The sequence below is a fragment of the Tachyglossus aculeatus genome, chromosome 24 (assembly GCF_015852505.1).
Source record: "Tachyglossus aculeatus isolate mTacAcu1 chromosome 24, mTacAcu1.pri, whole genome shotgun sequence".
Taxonomy (NCBI): domain Eukaryota; kingdom Metazoa; phylum Chordata; class Mammalia; order Monotremata; family Tachyglossidae; genus Tachyglossus; species Tachyglossus aculeatus.
In genome coordinates this window covers 29457613-29480769 of record NC_052089.1, presented here as the reverse complement: position 1 = coordinate 29480769, position 23157 = coordinate 29457613, and the positions used below count along the sequence as shown (strand labels likewise).

General features: G+C 49.1%; 2 protein-coding genes across 2 annotated transcripts; both read right to left on the bottom strand.

Annotated features, from left to right (window-relative positions):
* Window positions 1-8630: 8630 nt before the first annotated feature.
* Window positions 8631-8852, bottom strand: LOC119945154 (keratin-associated protein 20-2-like). Its single transcript, XM_038766182.1, has one exon. It carries the CDS (start codon window positions 8850-8852, stop codon window positions 8631-8633), a length of 222 nt encoding a protein of 73 aa, XP_038622110.1.
* A 5952-nt stretch (window positions 8853-14804) lies between these two features.
* On the bottom strand, window positions 14805-17058 carry LOC119945153 (keratin-associated protein 6-5-like). The gene is made up of 2 exons (XM_038766181.1): window positions 16890-17058; window positions 14805-15049 (listed from the first exon to the last, which is right to left on the bottom strand). Exons 1-2 carry the CDS (start codon window positions 17056-17058, stop codon window positions 14805-14807), a joined length of 414 nt encoding a protein of 137 aa, XP_038622109.1.
* Window positions 17059-23157: the final 6099 nt, after the last annotated feature.

The window sequence follows — 23157 nt, the reverse complement described above, 5'->3', positions numbered from 1 at the left end:
GGCATTTATTAAGCGCTTACTATGTGCAAAGCACTGTTCTAAGTGCTGGGGAGGTTACAAGGTGATCAGGTTGTCCCACGGGGGGCTCACAGTCTTCATCCCCATTTTACAGATGAGGGAACTGAGGCTCAGAGAAGTTAAGTGACTTGCCCGAAGTCACACAGCAGACAATTGGCGGATCTGGGATTTGAACCCATGACCTCTGACTCCAAAGCCCGGGCTCTTTCCACTGAGCCACGCTGCTTCTCTAGTAGTAACCAGAGTAGGAGCTTATGGCACTAGGGGTTGTGAGCTCGGGTGGATATAAAGACAGGTTTCCTGAATCCAAATGACCCTCTCTCTATGGAGCCTCTCAACATTTTTTATCTGGGGTGTTCAACACCACAAAACCCTCTCGTCATTAGCACATTCATTTGCATGACACAGCTCATTAATCTGGTACCTCCTCCTGGACATGAGGGCTGGGTCCCATTAAAAAAGCTGGAATTGTCCTGCTAATTTGTTAGGTTCTCCTGGATGAAACTTGGGCCTTTAATGGGAGGTGATTTCCGGGCTCACCAGATGCACTGCTCTTTGGTAGCACATACCGGGCTGCTCTGCTCCCTCTAATTAAATAATCCCTCCTCTTTCGCTCCACCCATCAACCCAACTCAATCCAATGAAACCGACTCTGAAACCAGTAATAATAATGGCATTTATTAAGCACTTATTATGTGCAAAGCGCTGTTCTAAGCACTGAATCCAAACAGCTCCAGACACAAGCACTTTTCAGGGAAAACTGGAGGACCTTTGGGATCAAAAACCCTCTAGCATTTGTGGCACTGTCATACCTTAAATGCCCAGGACGTGTGAAGACATCAGACGGCAATCTGAATCTCCAAGCAGCCACCGGATAGTTAGTCAAAACGGGACCATCGATAACAGGGAGGATGGGAGAGACACTTTCAAGATGCAGTAAAGTCAAAACTCTTAACTCTGTGACCTTGCAGCTGGAAGACAGCAGCACAAGGAAAACCAGACTGGTATATAGCAATTAGAAATAGGGGTGAACATCTTAAAGCAGAGGCTTCAGGAAGATAATGACTCAAGGATGGGGAAACAAAACTGCACTAGGACCTGGGGGTAACAAGAACAGCAGTATAACAGCAGTATAACAGCAGGGGAGATCTTTCTGGGTGCAGAGTCTAAAAGGGTGGTTGAGTAAACATTGGGATCATCAGTCACACTCACACCCCAATAAAATTCTCACCTTCAGTAGCATCATCTTCTAACTTGAATGATAATGCTTTTCTCCCTCTCTCCTTTATCTCTCCTTTTATAAAACAACTGATAAATGGTGGCTGGACCGTCAGTGGCCACCATCAGATGATGATGATGACGGTAGCTGTTAAGCGCTTACTAAGTGCCAAGCACTGTTCTAAGCTCTGGGGTAGATACAAGGTAATCAGGTTGCCCCTGTGCTGTTCATAGTCTTAATCCCCATATTACAGATGAGGAAACTGAGGTTCAGAGAAGTTAACTGACTTGCCCAAAGTCACACAGCTGAAAAGTGGTGAAGCCAGGATTAGAACCCATGACCTCTGACCCCCCAAACCCGTGCAGTTTCCGCTAAGCCAGGCAGCTTCACTGGCAGATATTTGATTTCCTAAGACCACTGAGAAAAGCAGTGTAGCCTAGTAGATGGAGCATGGGCCTGGGAGAAAAAGGGACCTGGGTTCTAATTCCGACTCCCACCATTTGTTTGCTATGCAATCTTGGGAAAGTAATTTATCTTCTCTGTGCCTCAGTTCCTTCATCTGTAAAATGGGGATTAAGAGCCCCATGTGGGACATAGACAGTGTCCAAACTGATTAGCTTGTATCTACCCCAGCACTTAAGTGTCTGGCACAAAGTAAGCACTTAACAAAAGAAAATTTTTTTAAAGAAAAAAGAACCAACAGCTTATAGGGTCATGGAAACAGCACAGAACCAATCCAATATTTTTGCAAAAGGCAAGAACTTGAAAGAAAATCAAGAAGAACAATAACAAGAAAGAATAAAAACAAAAGATATTCCTCTTTGGTGGCTGGGAGGATTCAGGTCATACCAAGAACAAGTCCCTGAGGCCCAGACTTTGGTCTCAGACTCTCTGCCTGGCATTGCATCCCGCCTGGCATTGTGTCCAGGGACATGGACGGTCCAGCCACTCATGGGGGTAACAATTCCCCTGCCGACAAAAATGTCCACAGGGCATCCTGACTCCCCGGGGGCCCAGCACGACCCCACTGCAAAGAGTTGCCCCAACTTGACACGGAACTCACTGCCGAGGCATGGAGGAGAGAGATTGTCAAATACATAGGGGAACAGATATAGTTCCCAAGGACCACACTTGATTTCCCTATTCCTCTCCCCTTGCCATAAGCAAGGTCTAGATTCATGGTGACTTTGGGATTTCAAGCCGCAGATGGAGCAATCGACATTTAAGAAGGTGAATGAACTCTGACGAAGCTCTCTTTGGGGCCAATGGCCTCAAAGTCTGCCAAGTCTCCAGCAGCACACTCCTTGTCCACAAAAAAGTGTCCTAGCTGGCCATAATTAAAAATGTTTATTCACAAATTCTCTCAAATTTCAAATACTGTGAAGAGAGAGAATGGGATGATGACGTGAAAGTATGAGAAGAGAAGCATGCGTGTCAGAAGAGGGGAGCCGTGAGACCGGGGAAGTGACGATCCGGGGATCACACCCTCGATCTCAACAAGCCAGGCGAGGGACGGTGGCAGAAGATGAACTGAAGGAGAATGTGGGATGCAAGGATTGCAAAAGAGGGCTTCCAAACATTCCACAGGTCCCTCAGTAGAAGCAGGAGGACCAGTAGCTCCCACAGCAGGATGGGCGACAGCCACCAAAACCATATCTACGGCCAAAGCCGCAGCCGTAGCCGGAGCCAAAGCCACATCCGTAGCCGTAGGGGAAGCCGTAGCCCCAGCCCAGACCTCGGTAGCTGCCACAGCCGTAGCCACAGCCCAGGCCATTGTAGCCGCAGCCGCCATAGTAGTTGCCGTAGTAGCCGCTCATGGTGTGGGAGATGGAGGGTTCAGTCGTGTGAAAGAGAAGATGAGACACGAGTTTGAATGTTGTCGTCCTCCCCTGCTTCTTATACTGGCCCGGCCAGGGCGGGGTCAACACAAACTCTTCTTATTTTCATTCCAGGGGCCAAATCACATAAAAATCCCTCATTAACCTGCTGGTTTGTGGCGCAGGGACCAATCCCATCCTCATTAAGGACGTTTTTGGTTGCTCTCATGCCTCGTCCTAATTCCTCAGTCCCCAATCTCGTGCCTGCAATAAGGAGTGATTGCAGAGTCTTCAAAGTCCACACTCACCAGTCACGTTTCATCCTCCACTGAGGGCGTTCACCCCCGGCCACGAGTCCCCCGCCCACCACTGAAGAATTTCTTTCCTCCATTACCCCTTTTATATGGTGTTTGGTTAAGCCTTTACTATGTTCCAGGCACTGTACTAAACGCTGGGGTAAATAGAAGCTAATTAGGTTGGACACAGTCCATGTCCCAGCACTTAGAATGGTGCTTTGCACATAGTGAGCGCTTACTAAATACCATCATTATTATATGAGACTCACAGTCTTAATCCCCATTTTACAGATGAGTAACTGAGGCCAAGAGAAGTGAAGTGATTTGCCCAAGGTCTCACAGCAGACAAGTGGCATTGCCAGGATTAGAACACTTTTCCTTTCAAAGCTACAAAATAGACATCAAAACCATGCTAGATCAAGCCCAGGGTCCAATGAGCCCCACATTCTGAATCCAATCGGCCCATCAGTCCATGGCTGGCGATGGCTCAATCGGTCTGTGGTTTTTATAATAATAATTAATAATTATGGCATCTGTTAAGTGCTTACTATGAGCCAGGCACTGTATGAAGTGCTGGGGTAGATACAAGGAAATCGGGTTGGACACTGTACCTGTCCCACGTGGGGTTCACAGTCTCAATCCCCATTTTACAGACAAGGTAATTGAGGCACAGCGAAGTAAAGTGACTTGCCCAAGGTTACACAGCAGACAAATGGTAGAGCCTGGATTAGAGCCCATGACCTGCTGAATCGCAGGCCCATGCTCTATCCACTAAGCCATGCTCCTTCATTTATTATTCATCATTCATTTACTAATGGCCTAAGGTGTGCATAGCACTGGGAGAGTACGCTAGTACAATCTGATGCTTGGAAGAATGGAGTTATGACCACGCTCCTGGACCTCTGTCTTCATGCTTGGAGAATTTGAAATCCACAGATACTGACTGTTCTCACTACCCCCTTTTCCAGTTTCAATGAATCCAGCCCACCCCACCTGGCTCAGGAATGCAATTGCCAGTTCGGAGTTCAAACAGAGCAAAATCTAGAGGCTGTTTGGGTTTCAGGGGAAAGACCCAGTCCACGTAAGCAATCATCCACTTTTTTCTGAGGACAGCACTCCCTTTCCCCCCAAACCCAGACTTCACCCCGGGCTCTGGATCTCACCACCAGCCACTGGCCTTGGCTACCCCTATGGAACCTCTAAACAGGGAAAAAAAAACCCTTCAAAAATAACCCTGGATAGGAAGAGAAGGGCTACAGCACAACATTTAGTTTTCTATTCACTGCAATGATTGTAAGCTGCTTTGCAAAATCAGCCAAACATCGCAGGCAGACGGATGGTAGGCCCAAAGAATCCAAAGTGACCTATCAGCCTGCATCAGAGGAGCCACCTGCATAACCAAAACTCTATATTGGAAAAAGAAAGCTAAAAGCTGTCTCAGTACACTGGGCCTCAAATAGCACACTGAACAATGACTCCGCAACAGACAAGCAAGTAGGGAACCACATGAAGAAGGCCAGTAGGTCCTCTGGGGGCCCATCAAACAGAGTCAGGCAGTCAGTCAATTGCATTTATTGAGCACTTATCATGTGCAGAGCACTGTACTAAGAGCTTGGGAGAGTACAATACAATATAACAGATACATTCCCTGCCCACAATGAGCTTACAGTCTACAGGATGAGACAGACATTAATATAAATAAAGTGTAGTGGTCACAAGGTATCGGACTCCAGACCAAACTAAAGGTCTACAGAGCTGTAGTGTCATGGGGGCTACAGAAACAGCGTGGCTTAGTGGATAGAGCATGGGCCCAGGAGTCAGAAGGACCTGGGTTCTAATCCCAGATCCTCCACGTGTCAGCTGTGTGACCTTGGCAAATCACTTGACTTCTCTGTGCCTCAGTTTCCTCATCTGTAAAATGGGGATTGAGACTGGAAGCCCTGTGTGGGACAGGGACTGTGTCCAACCTGACTGGCTTGTATCCACCCCAGTGCCCATTGTTGGGTAGGGACTGTCTCTATTTGTTGCCGAATTGTACTTCCCAAGAGCTTAATACAGTGCTCTGCACACAGTAAGTACTCAGTAAATATGATTGAAAGAATGAAGTGCCTGGCACATAGTAAGCGCTTAACAAATACCCTTATTATTATTATTATTATTAATGCTGTCCAAGCTTCCCTGTGGGTGAGAGACCTGGCTCTCCACAGATACCACACCTGCCTCCTTGAGCCATTCCATCACAATGCTTACAAGTTCCACCAGACATCGAATGGCTACACAGGATCACCAACAAAGTCAGTAAATCAGTCGATTGTATTTACCGAGCGCTTACTGTGTACAGAGCACTGTATTAAGTGCTTGGGAGAGCATATTTTAACAATACAACAGACACATTCCCTGCCCACAATGACCTTACAGTTAAGAGGGGGAGACAGACATTAATATACATAAGCAAATTATAGAGATGTACTTAAGTGCTGTGGGGTTGGGAGGGGGGCGATGAATAAAGGGAGCAAGTCAAGGTGATGCAGAAGGGAGTTGAAGAAAAGGAAAGGAGGGCTTAGACAGGGAACACCTCTTGGAGGAGATATGCCTTTAATAAATCCTTTGAAGGTGGGGAGAGTAATTGTCAGTCTCCTATACATTGAAGCCTCGCTCACCTTAACACAGCTTTGCTGGGTGCGATGCTGGATGCAACTTCGATCTGTGACCCTTGGACATTTGATATTTACCCCACGCCCAACTCCACAGCACGTATGAACGTATTTTTAAAATATATATTGTCAATTATTTGTTCATATTAATATCTGTTTCCTCCTCTAGACTGTAAGCTCATTATGAACATGGAATGTATCTACTAATTCTGTTGTATTGTACTCTCACAATTTCTGCAGTACAGTGCTCTGCACATAGTAAGCACCCAATAAATACCATTGATAGAAGATTGATTGATATATGGGAAGACCAAATGGCAGCAGACTGACCTGCCAAAGAATGAGCTGAAATTGAGAAACTGAAAGCAAGAAGAGCAGGGGAGATATTTCTCTCCATTTGACAGATGAGGTAGCTAAGGCACAGAGAAGTGAAGTGACTGGCCCAAGGTCACACAACAGACAAGTAGTGTATCTGGGATTAGAACCCATGACCTCCTAACTCGCAGGCCCGTGCTCTACCCATTATGCCATGCTGCTTCTGAATAAGAATAAGTATAACTGTGGTATCTGCTCAGCATTTATTACATGCCAAGCACTGTACTAAGCACTGGGATAGATACACTAAATGTAGGTCAACACAGTAGAGCAAAACCTCAGACAATGCCGCAAGCTGCCAAGGACCGACCCGCACGGTGCACCACAACCGAGACAAAGGAGGACTCCTTCTGAGCAGAGGCTTCATAAGGATGGAGACAAGGAAGAAGAACTCAAAACAGCACCAGGGGCCACAGACAACAGATACAGCAGCACAGCTAGGGTCGACCTTTCTGTGTGCACAGTTCAGGCACAATTGTTGGTTCCGCAGAGGCCTTTTTAATCACATCTACACTCAGAGGTGAATTTCAGCATCAATCAATCAGTTATATTTATTGAGCACTTACTGTGTGCAGGGTAATAATAGTAATAATAATGATGATATCTATTAAGTGCTTACTAGGTGCAAAGCACTGTTCTAAGCACTAGGGGGCTACAAGGTGATCAGGTTGTCACAGGTGGGGCTCACAGTCTTCATCTCCATTTTACAGATGAGGTAACTGAGGCACAGAGAAGTGATGTGACTTGCCCAAAGTCACACAGCCGATTAGTGGTGGAGTCGGGATTAGAACCCATGATTTCTGACTCCCAAGCCCGGGCTCTTTCCACTGAGCCACACTGCGAAGCCCTTAATAAATGCCATTATTATTACAACACAACAGTATTATAACAATATAACAGGCATTCCCTACCCATAACAAACTTACAGTCTAGAGGAGGAGCATCAGTGGAAACTTGTTCCAGGAAGAAAATATATCCACAACTTAATCCTTGTGGCCCAGTGTCCAGGGCAGTCTCATGCTTTGGTCTATCTCACGGGGATGGGATTCTATGTGGGCTTTAATGACCAAAGCACCTTACATTAGTAATTTTAATTTGCCCCTCGCAACAGCCCTGCGAAGGTAGGGTTCGGGTATTATTATTATCATTACATGGGAGTCGATGGCCCTTCCGTGATTTCCTTCCTAAAAGGCCCAGAGGGGCAGCTGCTTCCAAAGAATCACTCTTGGGGGGGACTCGGAGGGGCACCAGAGCCACTGCCTGTGGAGAACCAGCTACAATCACAGCCACAGAGGAGGCGGTGATAGGCACAAAGAGGGCAACTGTTTCTGATCCTGATAGAGAGATATCAGTCAGGCGCCCACTCACCCTGAGGAAGGAGAGAAGTGGAGATTCTGCTCTGGGGGCCTGTCTGGCCAGTGGTGATGCAGGAGAGAAATGGGACCATTTGTTAGAGGAAGGCTAGTATAGTACCTGACCAAAGAAGCACATGCCTGGCACATAGTAAGCACTAAACAAATACCATAATTGTTATTATTATCCCACATGCCTCCCTTTAGTTGGTGACTTTCAACACAAAAGTACAGTGCCTGGCACATCGTAAGCCCTTAACAAATACCATAAAAAAACCACCCCTCCTCTGCCTTCATGCAGTGGACAGAGTGGCCGCCCTAATGGAGAAGCAACGTGACCTAGTAGAAAGAGCACAGGCCTGGGAGCCAGAAGACCTGGGTTCTAATAATGGCTCTGTCACAGGCCCACTGGGTGACTGTGGGCATATCACTTCTCTGTACCTCATCGTCCTCATCTATATATCTATTCTCCCTTCTTGTTAGACTTTGAGCCTAGTGCTTTTTATTATTATGGAAAATGCTGGTGTCAAGACAGCACACTTTACCATGGAGGAAGGGAAACAAAATGGGAGAAATACCAGGATTCAAAGCTTTCAAGTTTATTGAACGGTTAAGCCAGAAACATCCTCAGACATGGCTGATCTTGAAGAGTTGGTGTCACAAGGGCAGAGGGAGCCTCAAAGTTGAAAAAGCAAACATCTTGAGGTTGGGAAGATGGAGAAGAAGAGGTTGGAAGTGATCCGGGTTGGTCCAGTTTCTGCTGCCAGCACTGCCCGGGCCTCTTTTGGTGACCTCAGTGGCAGATTGAAGATGATAACGAAGCTAAACTGGAAATACAGCTGAGGACTGCAGGAGCCCGAGGGACCACATTCCAAGACTCTGGAGCTCAATGGCATCCCTCAGTAGAAGCCGGAGGACCAGTAGCTCCCGGAGCAGGACGGGCGGTAGCAGCCGAATCCGTATCCACGGCCGAAGCCGCAGCCGTAGCCATAGGGGAAGCCGTAGCCCCATCCCAGGCCCCGGTAGCCGCCGCAGCCGTAGCCACAGCCCAGGCCGCCGTAGCCCCAGCCTAGGCCGCCGTAGCCGCAGCCGCCGAAGTAGTTGCCGTAGTAGCAGCTCATGGCGTCAGAGATGGAGGGTTCAGTCGTGTGGAGGAGAGGAAGGGACGTGAGTCTGAATGCCACGGTCCGCCCGGGCCTTTTATACTCACTTGACCAGGGTGAAGCCAACACAGACTCTACTTGTTTGCGTTTCTGGGGACAAATCACATAAAAATTCCTCATTAACCTTCCAGTTTGGGGCGGGGGGAGAATTCCCACCCTCATTAAGGATGTTTTAGGTTGATCTCATGCCTTGCTCCGAGTCCTCGGTCCCCAATCTCGTGCCTGTAATAAGGAGTGATTGCAGAGTCTTCAAAGCCCACGATCACAAGACACGTTTCATCCTCTTACAGGTTTTCTCATTTAGAGCCTGTTGTAAATGCAGATGAGAGGCTTCTTGAAACCAAAAATGAGCACATCTGACTGTCAGGAAGGCAATCCGGGGTAGATCCAATCAATCAATCAATCAATCAATCAATCAGTAGTAGGCACAACTGAGTTAAAACACCCAGTCCTGCTGACCATCTAATGGGCAAGACTGGCAAACAGGCAGACAAAATCTATTTACAGTAAGCATGGAGGAGCTAGAGAAGGGGAAAGAAGAGGAAGGAAAAAGACATAACTCGGGTTCCAGCAGCAGACTGCTAATTATCACTAATAATAATAATAATAATTTGGGTATTTGTTAAGCGCTATGTGCCAAGCACCATTCTAAACACTGGGGGAGATACAGGGTAATCAGGTTGTCCCACATGGGGCTCACAGTCTTCATCCCCATTTTCCAGCTGAGGTAACTGAGGCACAGGGAAGTTAAGTGACTTGCCCAAAGACACACAGCTGATAAGTGGCAGAACTGGAATTAGAGCCCATGATCTCTGACTCCCAAGCCCGCACTCTTTCCACTGAGCCACGCTGCTTCTCTATTATCCTCATCATCATCATCATCAATCGTATTTATTGAGCGCTTACTGTGTGCAGAGCACTGTACTAAGTGCTTGGGAAGTACAAGTTGGCAACATATAGAGACAGTCCCTACCCAATAGTGGGCTCACAGTTTAAAAGGGGAGACAGAGCACAAAACCAAACATACTAACAAAATAAAATAAATAGAATAGATATGTACAAGTAAAATAAATAAATAAATAAATAGAGCAATAAATATGTACAAACATATATACATATATACAGGTGCTGTGGGGAAGGGAAGGAGGTAAGATGAGGGGGATGGAGAGGGGGACGATGGGGAGAGGAAGGAAGGGGCTCAGTCTGGGAATGCCTCCTGGAGGAGGTGAGCTCTCAGTAGGGCCTTATTATTATTATAGTATTTGTTAAGCACTTACTGTGTGCAGAGCACTGGACTAAGCTCTTGGGAAGTACAAGTTGGCAACATATACAGTCCCTACCCAACGGTGGGCTCACAGTCTAGAATGCCTCCATATGTTGCCAACTTATACTTCCCAAGTACTTAGTCCAGTGCTCTGCACACAGTAAGCACTCAATACGACTGACTGACTGACTGAATGGATGAATGATTGGATGCAGACTGCTCTGCACCTTAGTAGGCAGGCGCTCACCCCCTACCATGGATTGATGACCTGAAGAAGTGAGGGGGTCCTGTACCTCCTCCACCACCATCCCACTCGCAGAGGGGGGCAGTGGGATTCCGCATGCAGGAAGTCGGATTTTAGCTTCCCACTAGGGGTTGCCGAGGACTGAGAACCAGCATTAGAATCACCTTCCGTTCCTCTGGGGAGCGCTTTCCCCTTAGACGATGATGCAGCACCGCCCAAAAAGAGCCCCTGAAAGTAGCTGGGTTTACCAGCGGCCAGTGACATGGGCAGCTCTAAAACTCTTCTAGGGGTGGGGCTGGACAAGGCGGCACGGCAGTTACCCCAGGAGCCAAACTGTTGAGGGAACCTCTTCGAAGCCCCAGAGCAACCAAGTGCCACACTACCTGGAAGAGGTGTGGGCTGAGAAAAACAACGGACACACACAAAGAGATCGGGCCAGGTTCAATCGGACTTCTGTGTCTAAACCACGAGGCCACGGACCACCCACAGAGCCTGGAAGTGGGAACAGAATCACCCAGGAGATGACCCAGGGCCACGGGACTGGGAAGCCGGACACTTATTCACCTGCTTTGTCAGCCGACGTGGCCCAGCCAAACCATGACCCTAATGCTTCTGTTCTCTACCAATAAAAATAATAATGATGGTATTTGTTATGTGCTTACTATGTGCAAAGCATTGTTCTTAGCGCTGGGGAGGTTACAAGGTGATCAGGTTATCCCACGTGGGGCTCACAATCTTAATCCCCATTTTCCAGATGAGGGAACTGAGGCCCAGAGAAGTGAAGTGACTTGCCCAAAGTCACACAGCTGACAATTGGTGGAGCTGGGATTTGAACCCATGACCTCTGACTCCAAAGCCCGGGCTCTTTCCACTAAGCCACGCTGCTTCTCTAATCTTCTACCAATCAAGTCAGTACAAACTAGGAACACATCTCATGGATAAATACATCAAACCAACCACCACAAGCGCGTGGAGGGAGCAGAAGTTTATTGGATGGTGAGCTCAGAAATCTCCCCAACATGAAGCCCCTCCAGATAAAGGATGCCGGGAGACTGGATGGATCCCCACACTGACGATAGAAATGCCAGCTACAATAGGGAGAATTGGAATCATCTCAGGGAAACATGTCTGGACTCAACAGGCAGCTCATCTGGGTGGAAGTCTGGGCCGGAAGGGGAGGCCCCAAGCTGAGCAGGGTCGGCTCGGGCTGGACCTTCTAGTTCCACACTTCACGGCTCCCCAAAAAACACGCTCCAAGACAGCACTGGACTGGTCCCTCATTAGAAGCCGTATCCGTATCCACGGCCGAAGCCGCAGCCATAGCCATACGGGTAACCGTAGCCCCAGCCCAGGCCCCGGTAACCACCGCAGCCGTACCCGCAGCCCAGGCCGCCGAAGCCCCAGCCTAGGCCACCGTAGCCGCAGCCGCCGAAGTAGTTGCCGTAGTAGCAGCTCATGGCGTTGGAGATGGAGGGTTCAGTCGTGTGGAGGAGAGGAAGGGACGTGAGTCTGAATGCCACGGTCCGCCCGGGCCTTTTATACTCACTTGACCAGGGTGAAGCCAACACAGACTCTACTCGTTTGCGTTCCTGGGGACAAATCACATAAAAATTCCTCATTAACCTTCCAGTTTGGGGTGCGGGGAGAATTCCCACCCTCATTAAGGATGTTATAGGTTGATCTCATTCCTTGCTCCGAGTCCTCGGTCCCCAATCTCGTGCCTGTAATAAGGAGTGATTGCAGAGTCTTCAAAGTCCACGCTCACAAGACACGTTTCATCCTCTTCCAGGTTTTCTCATTTAGAGCCTGTTGTAAATGCAGATGAGAGGCTTCTTGCAACCAAAAATGAGCACATCTGACTGTTGGGAAGGCAATCCGGGGTAGACCCAATCAATCAACCAATCAATCAATGAATCAGTAGTAGGCACAACTGAGTTAAAACACCCAGTCCTGCTGACCATCTAATGGGCAAGACTGGCAAACAGGCAGACAAAATCTATTTACAGTAAGCATGGAGGAGCTAGAGGAGGGGAAAGAAGAGGAAGGAAAAAGACATAACTCGGGTTCCAGCAGCAGACTGCTAATTATCACTAATAATAATATAATAATTTGGGTATTTGTTAAGTGCTTACTATGTGCCAAGCACCGTTCTGAACACTGGGGGAGATACAGGGTAATCAGGTTGTCCCATATGGGGCTCACAGTCTTCATCCCCATTTTCCAGGTGAGGTAACTGAGGCACAGAGAAGGTAAGTGACTTGCCCAAAGACACACAGCTGATAAGTTGCAGAACTGGAATTAGAACCCATGACCGATGACTCCCAAGCCCGCACTCTTTCCACTGAGCCGCGCTGCTTCTCTATTATTATTATTATAGCATTTGTTAAGCACTTACTTTGTGCCAAGCACTATTCTAAGCAATGGTGAAGGTACAGGATGATCAGGTCTGACACAGTCCCTGTCCCACATAGGGCTTACAATCTAAATAGGAGGGAGAACAAGTATTGAATCCCCATTTTACAGATGAGGTAACTGAAGCATAGAGAAGTTATGTGACTCAACCAAGGTCACACAACAGGCACGTGGTGAAGTCAGGATTAGAACCCAGGTCCTCTGACTCTCAAGTCAGGGCTCTTTCCACTAGGCCACGCTGCTCCTCTAACTTGCCAGGGCATCACTGACAGCTCTGGAGGGAGTCACATAAGAGTTCCTTGACACTGATTATTCTAGGATTTACCCCCACAAGGCATGCAAGTGGTTCTTTCATTCTTTCAATTGTATTTATTGAGTGCTTACTGTGTGCAGAGCACTGTACTAAGTGCTTTTACAAAAGGCTTGGCAGTATCAGCATTCACTGATTCATTCAATAGCATTTACTGATCACCTACTGTGTGCTAAGTACTGTGTTACTAATAATTGTAATAATAATAATAACAATTTTGGTATATGTTAAGCACTTACTATGTGTCAAGTACTGTACTAAGCACTGGGGTAGATATGAGATGATTAAGTCCCTCATGAGTAGGAGGGAGAAGAGGTATTGAATCCCCATTTTACAAATGGGGAAACTGAGGCCCAGAAAAGTGAAGTGACTTGCCCACGGTCACAGAGCAGGTAAGTGGCGAATCTGGGATTAGAACACTGGGCCTTTGACTCCCAGGCTTGTGCTCTCTCCACCGGGGCATGCTGTTTCTCCAACTAACTGCTGGGAAAAGTGTTAAACATGGAACAACAGAGTATCAGGGTTTAAATAACTCGCCCAAAGAACACCAAGTGTATCCACCGCCTTATACTAGATAAACCCAAGATACGCAAACCAAAGGCGGTCACTAATTGCCACTATGAGCGCAGCACATTGCCCAGTGATGCACTGATAGACAGTGAGGAAGAAAACCAAATCAAGGAGACTAATGTGCCCTTTGGGAGACAGAGCGCGATCCAACCTGGCATCTAGCTAACACTCAATCTGAGGATCGAGATCGCATTGCAAGGCCATGAAAGGCTGGGACCAAACCTTGAGCATCTGCTCTGTGATCCCAAATGGCTACAACAGGATCCTGCTCAGAGTAGGTAATGAAAATGATGATGACACTGAGGATGACTCACAGTTCTGTCCAAACTGCCCCCTTCCCCAACAGCTGGCTTCTAGAGCAATAATAATAATAATAATAATAACCATGGTATTTGTTAAGTGCTTACTATGTGCCAGCCACTGCTCTAAGCACTGCTCTAAGCACAAGTTAATGAGGTTGGAAACAGTCTCTGTGGCACATTGGGCTCACAGTCAATTCCCATTTGACAGATGAGGTAATGAAGGCCCAGGGAAGTGAAGTGACTTGCCCAAGGTCACACAGCAGACAAGTGGCAGAGCCAGAATTAGAACCCATGACCTCCTGTCTCCCAGGCCCGAGCTCTATCCACGACATCATGATAGCTTTTTAAGTAATTCAAAAGTCCTGCAGTGTGACAAAAAGAGGGCAGAGGAGGGAAATGCAAACCTGACAAGGAGAAACAAACTACCACGAAAACCGGGTTTGTTTCCTCAAGCAAACGAAGGAGCTTTATTAAAAATAAATAATGACATATATCTCCAGCAACGAACGACAGCAAGATGGGGAGGTCAAGGAGATATGACGATTACTTCACACCAAAAGGACAAGGCCAGCATCCTGGTGGGGGACGGGGAGCCTGAGAGATCTCAGTGGGATAGGATCTGGGTGACTGTGGTCATTCACACACAGTTAGCAAAGTCATGGCCTCTCCTGGAAGCTAGGTGTCCATCTGACAAGTAAGTCATCAGAACCGGAGCAAGGCTAAGCAGGAATGCGCTGGATTACAGGACCCTGGGGCAGAGAACAGATCCTGCAGAATGAACCCCGAGACCCCAGCACAGACAGGTCTCTCAGTAGAAGCCGGAGGACCAGTAGCTCCCAGAGCAGGATGGGAGGTAGCAGCCAAATCTGTACCCATGGCCAAAGCCACAGCCATAGCCGTAGGGGAAGCCGTAGCCCCAGCCCAGGCCCCGGTAGCCGCCACAGCCACAGCCACAGCCCAGGCCGTCATAGCCCCAGCCCAGGCCGCCGCAGCCGCCAAAGTAGTTGCCGTAGTTCCTCTCTGCCTTGCTCTCGAATCTGTAGGCTTTAAGCACTAGATATTCACCCCACCCTTAGCCTTACGGTACTCATGGGCACATCTAATTCATCTGAATGTCTGTCTCCCTCTCTAGACAGTAAGATCCTCATGGGAGTGGAAGGGAAAGAGGAAAGGAAGAAGGGAGAAAATTCACATAAGGAGAGATTTTTAAATAAGGAGGGATGCTGGGTCCAGGAAAGAGGAGGAATGTTAAGAAGCATCTCATATCCTGAATATGCCGAATCCCAGCGGAGGACTGTGAGAGTCCTCTTGAGTTCCCTTAGCCTGGGAGTTCCTTTAGGGAAACAAAGATGTCTTGGTGCTAGAGTATTCTCCCAGGCACTTAGTTCAGTGCCTCGGCCTCAGTAACCTCTCAAAAGAAACCACCGATTGATTGTCTGAGACCGACAGATGTAACCTAGCTTGAACTACTTGTTGTTTAGGGGCTGATTTTAGAAATAAGAAATAAAGGAAACTACTTGCCTGGGGTGCCAGGCATTGGAGGCCAAAATCAACTTGGCTTCCTGCTCTCCCCCAGGACTACACGGAGGCTGTGGCTGCCAGCTCAGGCCATGGGGCAACAGGCGGTCTGGCTTACAATGGGCAGCACATCGTCCGGCAGCACTGATGAGGCAGTCTTATTTCTTCCCTCCAATAGGCGATGGAGGTAAGAACACCATCTGGACCTTCAGTCCAGTTCTTTAGGGAGACAGATCTGCTTGTGATGGAAACATTATAAGCATGAGAAGAGTGTGCCAGAGATTCTGGAATTTGGGAAGGAGGTTCACCCTCCCCTCACTGAACAGCTGAAGATGGAGAGGCTGATACCTAAGCATCATGGAGAGTGGAGTGGATCAGATGCAGGGGCTCTGGGCCTGTTTTAAATGGGGAGCCAACATACTGGAAATGATAAACAAGTGGGTTGCTTTCTAAAGAACACCAGTAATTCATTCATTCATTCATTCAATCGTATTTATTGAGTGCTTACTGTGTGCAGAGCACTGTACTAAGCGCTTGGGAAGTACAAGTTGGCAACATATAGAGACGGTCCCTACCCAACAGTAGGCTCACAGTCTAGAAGGGGGAGACAGAGAACAAAACAAAACATATTAACAAAATAAAATAAATAGAATAAATATGTACAAATAAAATAGAGTAATAAATACGTACAAACATATATACATATATACAGGTGCTGTGGGGAGGGGAAGGAGGTAAGGTGGGGGGGTGGAGAGGAGGAGGAGGGGGAGAGGAAGGAGGGGGCTCAGTCTGGGAAGGCCTCCTGGAGGAGGTGAGCTCTCAGTAGGGCCATGAAGGGAGGAAGAGAGCTAGCTTGGCGGATGTGCAGAGGGAGGGCATTCCAGGCCAGGGGGATGAGGTGGGCCGGGGGTCGATGGTGGGACAGGCGAGAACGAGGCACAGTGAGGAGATTAGTGGCAGAGGAGCGGAGGGTACAGGCTGGGCTGTAGAAGGAGAGAAAGGAGGTGAGGTAGGAGGGGGCGAGGTGATGGAGAGCCTTGAAGCCGAGGGTGAGGAGTTTCTGCCTGATGCGTAGGTTGATTGGTAGCCACTGGAGATTTTTGAGGAAAATTTATTACAATAAAGAAAAAATTCTGGTCCCAAAGTACCAAGATAGGAAATGCCAGGAGACCTCAAGAAGTAGGTTCATGCAGAGCTTCTGGCCGATGTGGTCAAGGCTACTCTGGATGACCGGGCAACACCGTGGGACAAGATTTCAGCACAAGCAAGCTGGGTGAGGCTGGCATGTAGTGTCCCAGAGAAGCAGAGGATAGTCCCCCAGTGCACATTGCTCAATGTAACCCTCAGTAGAAGCCAGAGGACCAGTAGCTCCCACAGCAGGATGGGCGATAGCAGCCAAATCCGTATCCACAGCCAAAGCCGCAGCCATAGCCATAGGGGAAGCCATAGCCCCAGCCCAGGCCCCAGTAGCCACCGCAGCCATAGCCACAGCCCAGGCCACTGTAGCCACAGCCACCGAAGTAGTTGCCGTAGTAGCCACTCATGGTGTCGGAGACCGAGGGTTTGGTTGTGTGGAGGAGAGGAACGGACGTGGGTTTGAACGCTGTCGTCCGCCTGGGTCTTTCATATCTGCTCAGCCAGGAAGAAGCCGACAGAGACTCTTCTTGTTTTCATTCCAGGGGCCAAATCACATAAAAATCCCTCATCAACCTGCCAGTTTGGGGCACAGGAAGCAGTCCCACCTTCATTAAGGACGTTTCAGGTTGGTCTCATGCCTCAGCCAGAGTCCTCAGACCCCAGTCTAGTGCCTGTAATGAGGAGTGATTGCAGAGTCTTCAAAGTCCACATTCATCAGGCAAATTTCATCCTCCGTGGCCGGGGTTCACCCTAACACCGAGTCCTCCATCAGTGGCATCTCTCAAAACTGCCCTTCCCCAACTTCTGCCTGGATCTGGGCAGGGGATTCCACCTCCAGGAGCACCCTGTGCCTTCCCTCCTGTGCCAAGACACGGGTCCATAGCTCTCATTCCAGGCTCAGCCTTACTAATGCTGCCATAATCAGACAGCACAGGCCCTTTCTGAAAGGGACCTCTACTGGCTAGCTCAATCAATCAATCACTCAATCAGTCAATCATATTCATTGAACACTTATGGTGTGTAGAGCATTATCCTAAATGCTTGGGAAAATACAATACAGCAGAGTTGGTAGACATGTTCCCTGCCCATAAGAAGCTTACTGTCTAGTGCCCAAAGTCACACAGCTGACAATTGGTGGAGCCGGGATTTGAACCCATGACCTCTGACTCCAAAGCCCATGCTCTTTCCACTAAGCCACGCTGCTTCTCTAATCTTCTACCAATCAAGTCAGTACAAACTAGGAACACATCTCATGGATAAATACATCAAACCAGCCACCACAAGCGCACGGAGGGAGCAGAAGTTTATTGGATGGTGAGCTCAGAAATCTCCCCAACATGAAGCCCCTCCAGATAAAGGATGCCGGGAGACAGGATGGATCCCCACACTGACGATAGAAATGCCAGCTACAATAGGGAGAATTGGAATCATCTCAGGGAAACATGTCTGGACTCAACAGGCAGCTCATCCGGGTGGAAGTCGGGGCCGGAAGGGGAGGCCCACGCTGAGCAGGGTCGGCTCGGGCTGGAGTTTCTAGTTCCACACTTCATGGCTCCCCAAAAAACACATTCCAAGACGGCACTGGACCGGTCACCTCAGAACCAGCCGTATCCGCATCCACGGCCGAAGCCGCAGCCGTAGCCGTAGGGGTACCCGTAGCCCCAGCCCAGGCCCCGGTAGCCGCCGCAGCCGTAGCCACAGCCCAGGCCGCCGTAGCCCCAGCCCAGGCCTCCGGAGCCGCAGCCGCCGAAGTAGTTGCCGTAGTAGCAGCTCATGGTTTCAGAGAAGGAGGGTTTGGTGGTGTGGAGGCGAGGAATGGATGTGAGTTTGAACGCCACCGTCCGCCCGGGCCCTTTATACCCACTGGGCCAGGGTGGGGCTCACCACAAGGACTCGGTGCTTCCTCATTCTAAAGACTAATTTCCCCACAGAAAAATCTCATTAATTGTGTCAAGTGAGGTCTTCATGCTTGTTACAGGAGTCTCCGTGGCTTTGTTGCCGCGTGAGGGTTCGGGGTCAGTCCCGTGACCCTAAAGAAGAATCCCGCTTGTATTTTCAGAATCCTGGCTAGATCTGAAGCAGACCCTAGACTACACAGTCTCTGGACCGAGAGCTCGTTGTGGGCAGGGAATGCTAATAATAATAATAATTATAATGGCATTTATTATGTGCTTACTATGTGCAAAGCAATGTTGTAAGCACTGGGGAAGTTACAAGGTGATCAGGTTGTCCCACCGGGGGCTCACAGTCCTAATCCCCATTTTACAGATGAGATAACTGAGGCACAGAGAAGTGAGGTGACTTGCCCAAAGTCACACAGCTGACAGTTGGCGGAGCCGGGAGATGAACCCATGACCTCTGACTCCAAAGCTCGTGCTCTTTCCACTGAGCCACGCTGCTTCTCTAATGTGTCTGTATATTGTATTATACTATAGTCTACCCTCCCAAGTGCTTAGTACAGTGCTCTGCCCATAGAAAGTGCAGAATGAATGAGATTGACTGACCCACCACTCCTTGTCTCGGGCTGCTGGCTGATCTCAGCTCCCCTGCTTGGAATTCTGTCCATTGACTCTTCCCTTCCAGCCTCAGCCCGGGACGGAGGCCAGGAGCCCCCGTGTCCAGAGGGAACAAATGAGGGGAGCAAGGTGATTGTACCTGACCCCGGGGCCCACCGGGCCTGGCTACCCCAATTCTGGTGCAAGGGTATTAGTGGATCAGCCTTCATGAGCTTTACCATCACTGTATCTTCCTTCCCTACATATGATGTGCACACCCAATCTTCTCCCTCTCACTCTCTCTAAAGAGCAGAAAGCCCCAGGGGAACCCCACCGGGGATATGTCCACTGAGATGCCTAACTCCAGCCCATAGTCCGGAGGGAAGCTATACCTGCCCCAAAGGAGAGGATCGTGCTGATGGCAGGGGAGGGCAAGCTTTGGAAATGTGACTGGGGTGGGGGTGGGGGCTTTGTAATCGCCCCTGGACTTACCCTGCATCCCACCCCGGCAGCTTCCTTGGGCCTCCGCCCCTCAGGGAAGAATTCAGTTGTATTTATTGAGCGCTTACTGTGTGCAGAGCACTGTACTAAGCACGTGGAAAGTACAATCAAACTCTAGGGCCTCTGTCTGCAAGCCGCTGGGCCACAGCGACTTGCCAGATTGGAGGTGGCCTGAAATACACTTCAGCCTCGGGTGGGAGAGTGGAATTCCTGAACTCTGTCCGTGACGTGATATTCAAATGAGGAAGCTCATGTCGAGCCTGTGGGGAGCGAGCTGAAGGTGAAATCCCCGGATTCAGGCATTGCCAGGGAATGACAAGGAAGAGATAGTGAGAGGATATGAGTGATGGCCAGGGCTTTCGGGGAACTGGGCGAGGACCAGTCCACCTGGCCTGGGGATGGGGAAGAGCCAAGGAAGAGCACTGTGCCTCATTCTCGCCCGTCCCACTGTCGACCCCTGGCCAACCTCAGGCCTGGAACGCCCTTCCTCCTCAAATCCGCCAAACGATCACACTTCCCTCCTTCAAACCACTACTGAAGGCTCACCTCCTCCAAGAGGCCTTCCCAGAATAAGCCCCCCTTTGCCTCAGATCCCCCTCCCCACCGTGTTGCTCCAACTCACTCCCTTTGCTCTACCCCCCTCTCCCTGCCCCACAGCACTTGTGTATATATGCACAGATCTACAATTCTATTTATTTATACTGATGCCTGTTTACTTGTTTTGATGTGTATATACCTACAATTCTATTTATTTGTATTGATGCCTGTTTACTTGTTTTGCTATCTACCTCTCCCCTTCTAGACAGTAGGGATTGTAGGCAGGGATTATCTCTATTGCTGAATTGTACTTTCCAAGCACTTACTACAGTGCTCTGAATGCAGTAAGCGCTCAATAAATACGATTGAATGAATTGAATGAATGAGGAATTAATCCAAATGGACACTCCTTCAAACACTCTCCTATGAAGAGACAAAAGATTAAAGAGCATCTCCAAAGCAAATGAGTTTCCTCTGGTTAGCTACACCTCCTCACTCGGGTAGAAAAGGACCTGGGCTGGTGGAGACATTCAAACACCACGAACGTCTCTCTACACATCCACCCTTAACTTCTGATAACCATGAGCGGCTACTACGGCAACTACTTTGGTGGCTGCGGCTACGGAGGCCTGGGCTGGGGCTACGGTGGTCTGGGCAGCGGCTGCGGCTGGGGCTACCGAGGTCTGGGCTGGGGCTGCGGCTTCCCCTACGGCTACGGCTATGGCCGTGGAGACGGATACGGCTGCTGCCGCCCTTCCTGCTACGGCTTCTACTGAGGGATGTGCTGTCCCAGCAATCGACTCTGAAAGCTAATATCTCAGGGCCCGGACACCGAACCCCAAAACTGACCCTCTCAGTCTCATCTCTGAACTGCTGCCCACATTCCGTCACCTTCAACCTCGAGGAACTGGAATGAGCAATCAGCAGTCTCTGGACCGACCAAGATCACCTAGACCCTGTTCCTCACAAATGTTATCAACTAAGGGGTGTTTGTCCTCTCGGGGTTGGACTCCGGCAGGGTGTCCAGTCATCAGTATCCTCAAAGCCTGGGAGACATCCGAGTTCAATTCCTAATGAAGATCCCCGGACTCTCAAATGGAGCAGTTGTCATTCTTGTCTGTTCATCTTGGAGACATTAATAATAATAATAATAATGATAATAATGGTATTCGTTGAGCTTTTACTGTGTGTCAGGCACTGTACTAAGTACTGGGGTGGATAGAAGCCCCTGTTCCACGTTGGGTTCACAGTCTCAATGGTTCAGGATGGTTTGGGAGCATTGATGGACCATCGTTGATTTGGGATGGTTCGACCAACCCATTCCAACCCCCGTCTTGGGGAGCCGATCACAGGACTGTTCCACGGGCCCATTACCATCAACATCTTCGGGGTCCCCCCAAGCAACACATTCTCCATTCCTCAACATCAGTGGTCCCCCCTACCAGAGCGAGTCTTCCTTCGGATTCAGGGTGGGATAATCAACCGGCTACCAGGTGGCCTATTGGTCATTCACTGTCCCTCACAATTCCACACAGGAATTTCTCGGGGCCATCTTCAGGCCATTTTCAAAGCTAATTCCAAAGCTTACCAAAGTACCTCAGAAATGTTTATCTTCTTGGATGCTTCACCGTGATGCTACCATTACCTGAAACAGGGGGGTGGGGGGATGGAACTATAAACCCACCTTGATTTGGCAACCCCAAGAGAAGCAATAAATAAATGAGGGTGAGCCTGTGGGAGGGTGATGGGAGAGTCACCTGACCTCCTGGAAAGACCATTTACTGCACGTGCCGCACAGAGGAAAACCATACATCAACTTGCTTTTATCCCCCACACGATCCTTGGCACCCAGATCTTAATACTTGGAGGCAGCCAAAAGTGACAGACAGAACCAGATCTGAAATTAAAGACTCCTATGGTTTCCTAATTTCTACGTTTGGATTCCTCAGGGTAGAACAGCAATTCCTCGAGAAATGGTACTTTCTTCTTCTACAGTGTTCTCTGAAAATCCAGTACGGTTTCATGTCCTCAACAGGTGATTAGTACAGTACAGAACACATAGTATCTTCCTACCCAAACCCTGTTCACCTCCTAGCATTCCCATTACATAGGCAACACCACCAGACTCCTTTCCCCACAAACCGTTAACCTTGGCATTATCCTCCACCCCTCTCTCATTCAACCCACAAATTCAATCTGTCACAAAATCCTATTGATTAGACCTTAGCAAACATCTAGAACTTGGCCCTTCCTCTCCATCCAAACTGCTACCATGCTGATCCAAGCACTTGTCATTTCCCTCCTTGACTGTGCATCAGCCTCCTCGCTGACCTCCCTGCCTCCTGTCTCTCCCCTCTCCAGAATGTCTCCATATGTTGCCAACTTGGACTTCCCAAGCATTTAGTCCAGTGCTCTGCACACAGTAAGCGCTCAATACGACTGACTGACTGAATGAATGAATGAATGAATGATTGAATGCAGAGTGCTCTGCACCTTAGTAGGCAGGCGCTCACCCCCTACCATGGATTGATGACCTGAAGAAGTGAGAGGGTCCTGTACCTCCTCCACCACCATCCCACTCGCAAAGGGGGGCACTGGGATTCCGCATGTAGGCAGTCGGGTTTTAACTTCCCACTAGGGGTTGCCGAGGACTGAGAACTAGCATTAGAATCACTTTCAATTCCTCTGGGGAGCACTTTCCCCTTAGACGACGATGCAGCCCCCCACAAAAAGAGCCCCTGAAAGTGTAGCTGGGTTTACCAGCGGCCGGTGACATGGGCAGCTCTAAAACTCTTCTAAGGGTGGGGCTGGACAAGGCGGCACGGCAGTTACCCCAGGAGCCGAACTGTTGCGGGAACCTCTTCGAAGCCCCAGAGCAACCAAGTGCCACACTACCTGGAAGAGGTGTGGGCTGAGAAAAACAACGGACACACACAAAGAGATCACGCCAGGCTCAATCGGCCTTCTACGTCT